The sequence below is a fragment of the Cucumis sativus genome, chromosome 1 (assembly GCF_000004075.3).
Source record: "Cucumis sativus cultivar 9930 chromosome 1, Cucumber_9930_V3, whole genome shotgun sequence".
In the NCBI taxonomy this organism is placed as follows: domain Eukaryota; kingdom Viridiplantae; phylum Streptophyta; class Magnoliopsida; order Cucurbitales; family Cucurbitaceae; genus Cucumis; species Cucumis sativus.
Window position 1 is genome coordinate 24630879 of NC_026655.2, and position 9942 is coordinate 24640820.

The 9942-nt window shown below is 32.7% G+C and overlaps 1 protein-coding gene across 3 annotated transcripts; it reads left to right on the forward strand.

Annotated features, from left to right (window-relative positions):
• The first annotated feature begins 380 nt into the window (after positions 1-380).
• On the forward strand, positions 381-6246 carry LOC101210410 (UDP-N-acetylglucosamine transferase subunit ALG13 homolog). Of its 3 annotated transcripts, none has more exons than XM_031887538.1 (4): positions 381-600; positions 1210-1409; positions 2324-2420; positions 5061-6246. In XM_031887538.1, the coding sequence occupies exons 2-4, from the start codon at positions 1230-1232 to the stop codon at positions 5315-5317; spliced, it is 534 nt and encodes a 177-aa protein (XP_031743398.1). In that variant the 5' UTR covers positions 381-600; positions 1210-1229; the 3' UTR covers positions 5318-6246. The 3 variants fall into 3 exon arrangements, with proteins under 3 accessions (XP_031743398.1, XP_004135629.1, XP_031743394.1); XM_004135581.3 differs by having other exon boundaries at positions 382-598; positions 1207-1409; XM_031887534.1 differs by lacking the exons at positions 381-600; positions 1210-1409; positions 2324-2420 and adding an exon at positions 3915-4299.
• Positions 6247-9942: the final 3696 nt, after the last annotated feature.

Genomic DNA, 9942 nt, shown 5'->3' on the forward strand with positions numbered 1-9942 from the left:
ACTGAAAAATGAATAATCATACAGTATTGAGCATTGATTTGGTTCTAATCATATACTCATCTGTACAAATTTTGTTTTAATCGACCGCTCACCAGTTATCATATGATTTTTTTCCCATTCTTTTCAAATTTCAACCATGCTGAGTAAATTGAACAAAACGATCAAACATGTTTTACTTTTAATTGACTTCAAAAGGTAAGTTAAACGCTTTGAATTATTTCTAAGTTTGAATGTTTTTGTAATTTTAAGATGAAACACAGAGGAGAGAAATGGAAAGACGACGAGGGTAAATTGGTTATTTCACATCTAAAAAAATGTCATCAATGACATTATTTTGAAAAATAGATCAATTTAATAGAAATATTTGGGTTTTAGTTACTTGGGTCAATTTTCCAAAATATCCCCATCCTTTCCGATTCTCGGCTCGCGTGAGTTCGACACTCTTCCCTCTCTCCGGTCACCTTCGGAGGAAAACAAGGAACTCTCTTTCAGGCCATCGCCGGTGTCCGTCGCAGCTGATCGTCGGTGCCCGTCACACCCCAGGTTTCGGTCCTGTTCTTGGCATCAGCGTGGGTGATTTTTCTTCCTCTGTTTTCGGGTTAGTTCATTTTTTGTTCTCTTGCCCCGATCTATTGATCACCCATAGTGTTTTGGCTTTAGAACGCCGGGTTCGTAGATTTTTCACTCCTGTCCTTCAAGGAGTTAGTGCTATGTGATTAGTATCACCAAAGATTGTGTAGCAGAGAGAATTTGAGCTAAACGATTTCACGTACGTTGTCTCCTGTAAGACAATTTCCCTCACAGTGTTTGATTTTCACGATTAATTGTCCCGCAAGATAGGTCAACAGTTAAATAGATGAAGTTTCATTTACTATCATATGAAAGACGTAAGTTTTAGTTTTAGAACAGATTCAATAAAGATTACAGATGCATGATGATTGAATTTTATCACACACATAAAATCTAGATGCACTAAAATTGTCTTAAGAGATTGTTATATGAATAATGTCAACAAAAATTAGAAAATATATGACCTTGTATACGGGAGAATTCCTTAATTTTGTTGATCTTGTATGAGTTTGTCCCAATCCTAGTGATGGGAGTTCTTACTGAGTATCTGGATGATTTTATTTTCCCTTCTCAATTAAATCTTGTTGTTGCTATGCTATCTTGTAAGCTGCTCATTCCCGTCTGTTGAAATGCCAGGTGGTTGTATCATAAAATTGGGAATGGGAGATTCTGAAGTTGGTGGTAAATTGACGAGGATGGTGTTTGTTACTGTGGGAACAACGAGTTTTGATGCTTTGGTTAGAGCAGTGGACACTGAGCAAGTGAAACAAATACTATATGCTAGAGGCTATACCCACCTTCTCATTCAAATGGGACGTGGTACATACAATCCAACCAAGGTAATGTCTGTCTGTCATTTGGTATGTTGTAGCATTGGATCCAAATGTAATCTTAGGTTTATTTATGATGTTCAAACCATATTTAACATCTTCATTTTCTTTTTGATGAAAGTTTAACTTTCATTTGGAAAAAAGTATTACAAAAGTCTCAATAACTAACTAAAAGGTAATGGGTTCAATCAATAGTGGCAATCTACCTAAGAATTATTTTCCTGCGAGTTTCCTTGACACCAACATGTTGTAGATTAGGTGGATTGTTCCGTGAGATTAGTCGAGATGCATGCGTGTAAGCTGGCCCGAACACTTACGGATATATAAAAAAAAAAAAATCATGCCCTAGTCTAAAATGAGCTTGAAACTACAAACTAGAGAATACTTGTAATTATGGAAGAATTATCATAGAGTTTGATTTCCGAAGGGAGACATCAAAATATAAAAAACTCTTAACCTATTCTGAAGCAATCTCTAGCTCTACACGCTTAATAATCATTTCTATTTGCTTTGATTCAAATATTCTACAATATAATATTAGAAAAGGGCCTAGTAGAGAAGGTTTCTCCAACTTGGAATGGTGTGTGCAAAAGGACCTTTTACAACATAGATTTATTGTCCACTGCCTTTTTGGAAGACTGCTCCAGCTCAATTTGAAATCCTCTACTTATTTTTTAACGAACAATGAAAACTCCTAGAAGTATCCATCCCAAAATTTCTGCATAAATTGCATCTTCACGAAATGTGGTTTGTATTTCTCCATTACATCTGACATGTATATGAGAATTGAGAACACACACCACTGCAGTAGCCGATTTAAAGGAAGTTGTATATAAATGAAAACATTATTTATTTATTTTTATTATAATATGAATATAATTCTATAATGAATAACTCAGCCTTCATTAACTATGTGTGTGCAGTCTCATGGAGAAGATGGGCTTGTTGTAGACTATTTCTCCTTCTCTTCAAGCATAGCTGATCATCTAAAATCAGCATCTCTTGTAATTAGCCATGCTGGTACAACTTCATTAGTTCCTGCTTTTATTCTTTGTTGTCTATAAATGTGATTCATAAGACCCTTTTGTCCCCAGGCTAACTGGCATCTCCCTCATGCAAATGCTATATATTTAAATTATGATTGGTTATTATTATGTATCGTAATTCTATCAGTTGGTACATGTGTTTCTATGACATGGATGCATTGAGATAGGTAATTTTTTCACGACCCAAATATATGCGCATTCAATTTGGCAGGGTATTTGAAAATGCAGTTTCATGTTGTATGTTTTTTTTTTATTATTATAAATATATAAAAATGAAACAACCCAAGGGATGAGAGGAGGCTTCCAATCTAACAATATCATGAGGCTATAATTACGAAAAGGAATTTTTTGTGGTTTGAACACAACTAAGGAGAAGTTGTTGTACATTGTTCCAAATATTTTGTTAGTAGCACTATTTTCTTACAAGATTCTCTTGTTCCTTTCCTTCCACAGTTCCACAGCAGCCACAAAAATTTGTTCAATCTCCTTTCCACACGGTTTATTCAAGGAAGGGCAAAAAGGAATTGTGGCTCTTTCTAGTGTTTTGGAGTGCTAATTCTAGTTAGTTTCTTTGGTGAAATGTTTTTGAACTGGGAATTATACCTCCTTCAGTCAGTCATGTTGATTTAGTTTATATCTTTTGTTTTTCACATGGAGATTTGGCAATCACTCTAGAAGATGTGATGAATAACTTGTATTTTGTGGGTTTGTAAACAGTTTACCCTCTCGGATAGGTCAGACTCTCTAGTTGTGTTGAATTTTCTTGTTGTAGCTCTAGAGTTGGTTCTCTGTCCTTGGAACCGTGAGTTCCTAATGGATGCTTGTCATGCACTGTGTCAATTTCTTGTTCTATTTCAGCATTGTGTCAGGCATAGTGTTGCACTTACTTGCCATATCTTTCAATTATTCGTCATTAACTTTTCTTCATTGATGGCCCTAAGTAGTGAAGTTGTGTACTTGACTCTGATAGGTTCAAATGATATTAGCATCCCTCATGCAACATGCTGATAAACATCGTTTTGGATGTTACATCTCTTGTTTGAGGTAAGCTACTACTGCATCCGATGAGCCTTCCATCCATTAATTTACGACAATGGATAACCTCCATGGAAAAAGGATTCAAGCAACAAGGCTTGGCAAGAGTAGAACGTGGTAATTGGTTTTCAAGCATGGAAACGTGTTGTGATGCCAATTGTCATGTTGTCAAAACTCACTATTTAATTTTTCCATCATGTTGTCTAAGAGGTGTTCTTCCTTGGTCAGTTTTCCAACACGAGTGTGCAGCCTCTATGCCACACGGACATTTTGCAAAACGCAAAGCAAGGCATGGTTCGAACAGGGCCAAGGCAGCACACATGTGGGAAATAAGATGTGGCCAAACACATACCTGCAGGTAGCACCCCAAAGCCATGAAGAATGCAGGACAAATGTGTAGGTGGTCTCACACAACAGAACATGTAAGCACACCATGCATGTAAAAATGTGCAGCGTAGAAAGGTGCACAAGTGTGCAAGTGGCACGTAGCGCCATGGGGGCAGCATAAGTAGTACATAAGCAATGTGCATATATGTGCACAGCAACGGGAGGGGACTGTGGGCCAAAGCTCAAGGCTTCTCCACGGTATTTAGAATCTGAATGTCCAAAGTGTGATAGAGGTAGATTTGGAACTCTAGTGGAGGAGGTACTCTGTAAGGGAAAGCAGGTAGTCTTACTCCCAAAGTTTACCCAAAAGCTAGGAGGGAAAATTGGGCAAAGTCTTAGCAAAGTCAAATTGAGTGAGAGGATCCTTTTGGAGGCTGTGTACCAACTGAGGGAGGAAAGTAATCAGTTTCAAATTAACTGCAACGGAGCAGGTAATGAAAATATTGCATCGTGATTCTGTCCTTTTTCTTCTTTGTTGGTATGAGTGGAACCAGTTTGGTGGGAGATAGCCAGCCAAGGGGCTCCGCTTTGTAGGTTATGGTGGGTGTTGAAGAAAGTGGCTAAGGAGAATTTTTTCTTACAGACTCTATAGCGGTGGGTGAGTGCTATTTTATTGACCCCTAGGGACAAGGTACTGTGCTAGACCTGGTAGAGAATGTACCACCACTGTCCACCTTCCAAAACCAAAAGTCTGCTCTGTTTGAGAAGTGAATTGATAAAACGTGGGGTAATCATAATACCCATTCTTGGATCTCTGTCATCTTTTTGGACGTTTCTTTGCATCCTTCAAATTTTCAGAGTCAGCTAAGACTGCATCATTAAGAACGCCTTTCCTGTTATCTTTGATAACCGGTGGCAAGGTTGGAGCCTCTTTTTCTTTTTCTTGACAATAAATGGGGTGAGGGAATTGAACCTCTAACCTTGAGGTTGATAGTACAGACACTATGCCAATTGAGTTGTGCAGTTGTGCTATGCTATTTTGACGTTTGAGCTACAAATTTTGATATTGAACAAACTCTTATACTCATAAATACATTTGCACAAAACATAATATTTCCTTGCAAATTAGAAGAAAAACTTTAAAATTTTAATCTCTTTAAATATGTTTACATCTATCTTAGACATAGCTTTTTGTTTGTTTGTTCGTTCTTTCTCGGCTGTGTCATTTGACAGTTGGTTCAACTTCATGCAGGGTCCGGAAGCATATTTGAGACATTGAGACTGGGTAAACCTTTGATTGTTGTAGTAAACGAAGATCTAATGGACAATCATCAAATCGAACTTGCAGAAGAACTGGCTGAGAGGAAGCATTTGTATTGTGCTCGACCCCAAACACTACATCAGACTATAGAGAGCTTGAATTTGGAGTCTATAATTCCATACACACCAGGTGATGCTAAACCGGTTGCCGCGCTCATTAATAGGTTTCTAGGCTTTCCTGAAGATTGATGAGGTTGTAAAGCTTCTTTCTCCAAATTAAAACACTTTAGTTCTTGAGATTATCAATGTTAATAGCTTTTCCAAATTAAAACCCCAAGGGAAACAAAATTTTGGCTTTTCCTCATTACGTTTTCAAACAATCTTCCTGTCAACCGAGTAATTCCTGAACATAAGTTGGCTTCCTGTACTTTTTCATGAACCAACAACATCTATCCGAAAGAAGCGACATCGATCAGTCTACAATTACCCATCTACATACTGGCCAGGTCATAGATATCTTCAGTCAGTTTTGACATTTTCCAGAAAGTGGTAGAGATGGCAACTTTTGGTATCAATTATAGTTTTGAGCATGTGACTGATGCTGATTGATCAGCAATTGAGAGATTTAAGATCAATGAGTCTTCGATGTGATGACAAATCCACATAAGCCAAAATTTGGATGGCAGTCATATTTGGAAGAGAAGAGCTTTTTACTTTATACTATCTGCATAATTTATATTATATTTTGAGGTTGGAAGTTCATTGAAATCAACTCAACTTCATTCTTTCAAGGCCAGCTAATCTCTTATGTACAACAAAATAACTAAGCAACAATATGTATGTATCTTGTGAGCTCCAGTTCATCATGTTGAATTGCAGAGAAGTGAGAGGGACTGTTAAAGGTAGTAGACAAAATTCTACACATGCTGATGATGATATTTGACAATGGAGAGTGGGGCCATCTAAGCTAAGGTAGCAATGTCAATTTCAAATGTTTTGTAGAATTAAAAGTTTGTTCATATTGATTTGTTGTTTTAAGAATTTGGTATTAAAGTGTTGTTTACTCAATGTTTTTGTGTGATTTAAAGCTTTTTTGTTGAAGTTGAGATTAAACTAAGTTTTAATGATCTTTTAGACATTGGACAAACTACAATGTAGCTTTAATAGCTTTTCTTTCATTGACTTGGAATCTTGGCAACTATCTTCAGTGGGTCGTACGGTGAGTCGAGCATTTATTCAACTTTTTGCATCTTTAGGGACCGTTTTGACCCAACAAATGTAGGTAATAAGTTTGGAGTTCGATAAATGTGAAAAATAGAGATAGAAGTAAATCCGATAATATCTATTCACATGAGCAATAGTTAGTTCAAATTTTGTAATAGAAATTAAACGTTGAATTCAAACATATTTAGTTTAAATTTAAATATAATTAGGACATCGTCTTTAATGATTAAAATTGTATTGTTGAAAATACTACGTGTTTCTGCTTATAACATGGCAATAAACCTTTATAATAAATTGAAAAAGAGGCAACTGGCCAAGAGTCGAAAGTAGTGAACATTCCTCATACAAGAATTCTCTACCACACAACTCCTCCATCATTGCATAAACGAAGAATCTCGTATAGAAAATGAACATCTGAATGCAATAAAAATGATTTTTTTATAAATATTTGGCTACGTAGAAGGGATCAAACTTCCAACTTTAGAGAAAAAGATTATGTTTATTACCGTTGAGTTAAACTCACTCTAACTTAATTTAATCATGCTTAAAAAAAACTATTATCATTTCTATCATCTTATTATTAGAATTTAGTGAACGTCTTTTCAACAACAACCATGCATCAAATTATGTAGAAAAATAATTCACAAAAATTTAGATATTGAACTAAACAATATTATATATTAGTCCTTTTCAAGATGGTTAACCCATAGTTTTCCCCTCAAGAAAATGTTTAGTATATAAAGTAACACTTCCAAATTCATACTCTTAGAGCCAATTTTAGGTTAGTTATTAAATGTTGATTCCAATATGGTCCATTAAATTTTGCTTTTCACCTCTACATAATTAAGCTTTCTACCAATAATTTCTACATCTTTGGAAAAATAAGTAACAAAAGTTTTCCATTATTTAATGGAAAGTTCATACAAAATTGAACTTTTTATAGATCAAAATTAAATAATAATAAATAAAATCACTATAATTTGGGGGAAAAAACACACAAAAAGTGCATCAAAATTACTTTTTTTGTCGGTAACAATTTGTGGAATAATAATCAAGTATATAACAATATTCTTAAAAAATTGCAACTATCAATTTATTAATGATAGACCAATGTTTGCAATATTATCTATCATTGATGGACTTTTATAGATTTTGCTGTATTTGTATTTTTTTAAATGTTGTTATACACTTAATTATTTTAATTTAACGATTATATTTACAACTATGTCAACGTAATTAGATTATATATATATTTATATAACTAATAAGTAGCTTCAAATTGAATTAAAACTCAAATACCTCTCCCAAAAAGGAAAAAAAATAATAATACAAGTGACTTCAAATTTAATAAATAAAAAATATCTTCTTTTTTTAAATTTTATTTAATTTTATATTTTATAATTTTGGGAGATAGAAAAGAAAATGTGAAGTTAGATATTTTGGATATTATCATGTGAGTTTGAGCTGTAAAATGATGAGGAAAATAATTGGCAAAACTATGTGACAATCTAAGGTATCTTAGATGTTCATTTTCATACAAATGTAATAAAATTATTTTCTAGAACTTATAAACATAAAAAGTTCAATTAAAAAAAAAATACTCAAATTAGCAAACAAACGTTTAACTATATTTTATATTTTAAACGTAAGTTAACGTTCTTATAATTATAAAGTGATCTTTTGTTTATGATTTCGTTACGTTTGGTTATTGGTTTTTCTATCGTATAATAAAAATAATGATTGACTTTTTATATCAAGATCGAATCTATGAACATATAAAAATGTAAACTCCAATAGAATATATGAATCATCATGTGGTGCAAATTCTCACTAGTTAGACCCTCATCGATACATTTTTTAATATGAACTTTGATATGATGTAACTTTCACGAATAGTGATGTTGGAATCAACACCCTTGTTCGCAATGCTAACAGTACTGCTATGCTGCCTTGGAAAAACAGTTTTTACCATGTTGAATGGTCTTTCTAAAGCTCTTGAGACTGATATGTAATGCCCAAAAATCGGGATTTCGATCGGCTTGTGGTTGAGAAATCAACATATGTTGATGAGGTTTAGGATTTTATTAACTCTATTTGTGATCTCCTCTCTTTGTTGTAGGTACGTTTTTGGTTTCTTTTGAACTAAATGCAAAAATAACATTGGTGCTCGTGAACTTGCTACACATGCTCGAAACTTTAGTTTTTCGATAATTTGGAACTAGATTCTGCTCTTCATTTCTATTTGATTTGTTATTAAATTTTCGAAATTATTGTAAAAGTAGTAAAAATAAATGTTAGAGGAAATTTAAAAGGCAATGACTTAAGGTATTGGTTATCCAAATAATAAATGTTTTTGTTTCACTCTCCATTGACTTTCAATTTCTTTGTCCCAACCAATGCTCTTCCACTCCTCCACTAACCCCACCTATTCAATTTTAAATTCCTCCCTTTTTTCAAATATAAGATAAGTAATATATATATATATATATATATATATATATATATATATAATTGAAATTGATGACGATTTTAGGAATAATAATTAAGGATATAGCAACATTTTAAAAAAATTACAAATATAGTAAAACTAAATTTGTTTCGTTGATAGACTTCGTATGGTCTATCAGTGATAGACCAATATTTGCAACATGGTCTATCGGTGATAGACCTATATCATTGATAGAATTTGCCAAATTTTGCTATATTTTCAAATTTTTTAAAATGTTGCTATATACTTAATTATTTTGAATCTAATTGCTAAATTTGCAACTATCCCGTCAAAATGAACATAGCTTAACTAATATATGAATGTGTTGATCTATGTTTAAATCTTCTTATATCTTTAAAAAAAAATCAGAATCAAATTAATAATTTAGCGTAACTTTTTAACAAAAAAAAAAAAAAGAAGAAGAAGAAATTAACATAGCTTAATTAATGTAGTTGTATTTATATCTTGGTGTTAGAGATTCGATTCGCCATCCACGTATTGTCAAAATAGTTATACATATATATCAATTCCTTTTAAAAAAATTGTTATCGGGTTAAATTTAGTATCTTTAAAAATATATCTATTTATTTTAGTCCAACGTAAATAGCAATCGAACTTTTGCCCTTTTAGTTGAAAACACAACGAAAGAAAATCATAATTATCGAAAAACTATAAGTGAATATATTGCCAATTCCCATTGTCAAAATTAGGTTATTACTTAAAACTTGAATAAGCATTACATTAAATGAATTACAAGACATTATTAAGATACAAACTTAAAGAGGAAAAAAAAAACTTTTCTTTTAATTGAAATTTTGTGAGTTTAATTAATTTATGTATTTATTAACAACCCCTTAATTGTGTGTGTAGATTTGATTTTAATTGAAATTAAAAAGAATTTTGCAAATCATTAATTTGTTGTTTAAAGTAGAAGTCATCTCTAAATAGATCTTAAAGATTTGTCTTCTCTCATTTTCAATTTGATATAAATAAAAGCTTGAGATAAAATTTGATATTAATCAATCTTAGGAATCTAAAAAAAAATTGTTATTTATTTATTTTGGGTTAAAAAACATTATCATTATGAAAGTATTGAATAATTTTATTTAATATAAGCTAAGATATATTGGGAATAGAAATGTGGAAATATAGGTGGCACAAT

Coding starts and splice junctions, on each gene's coding strand:
- LOC101210410 (XM_031887534.1), top strand. CDS start 4,014: ATGTGCACAGCAACGGGAGGGGACTGTGGGCCAAAGCTCAAGGCTTCT. Junction 4,300..5,060: donor AATTAACTGCAACGGAGCAG/GTAATGAAAATA, acceptor AACTTCATGCAG/GGTCCGGAAGCATATTTGAG.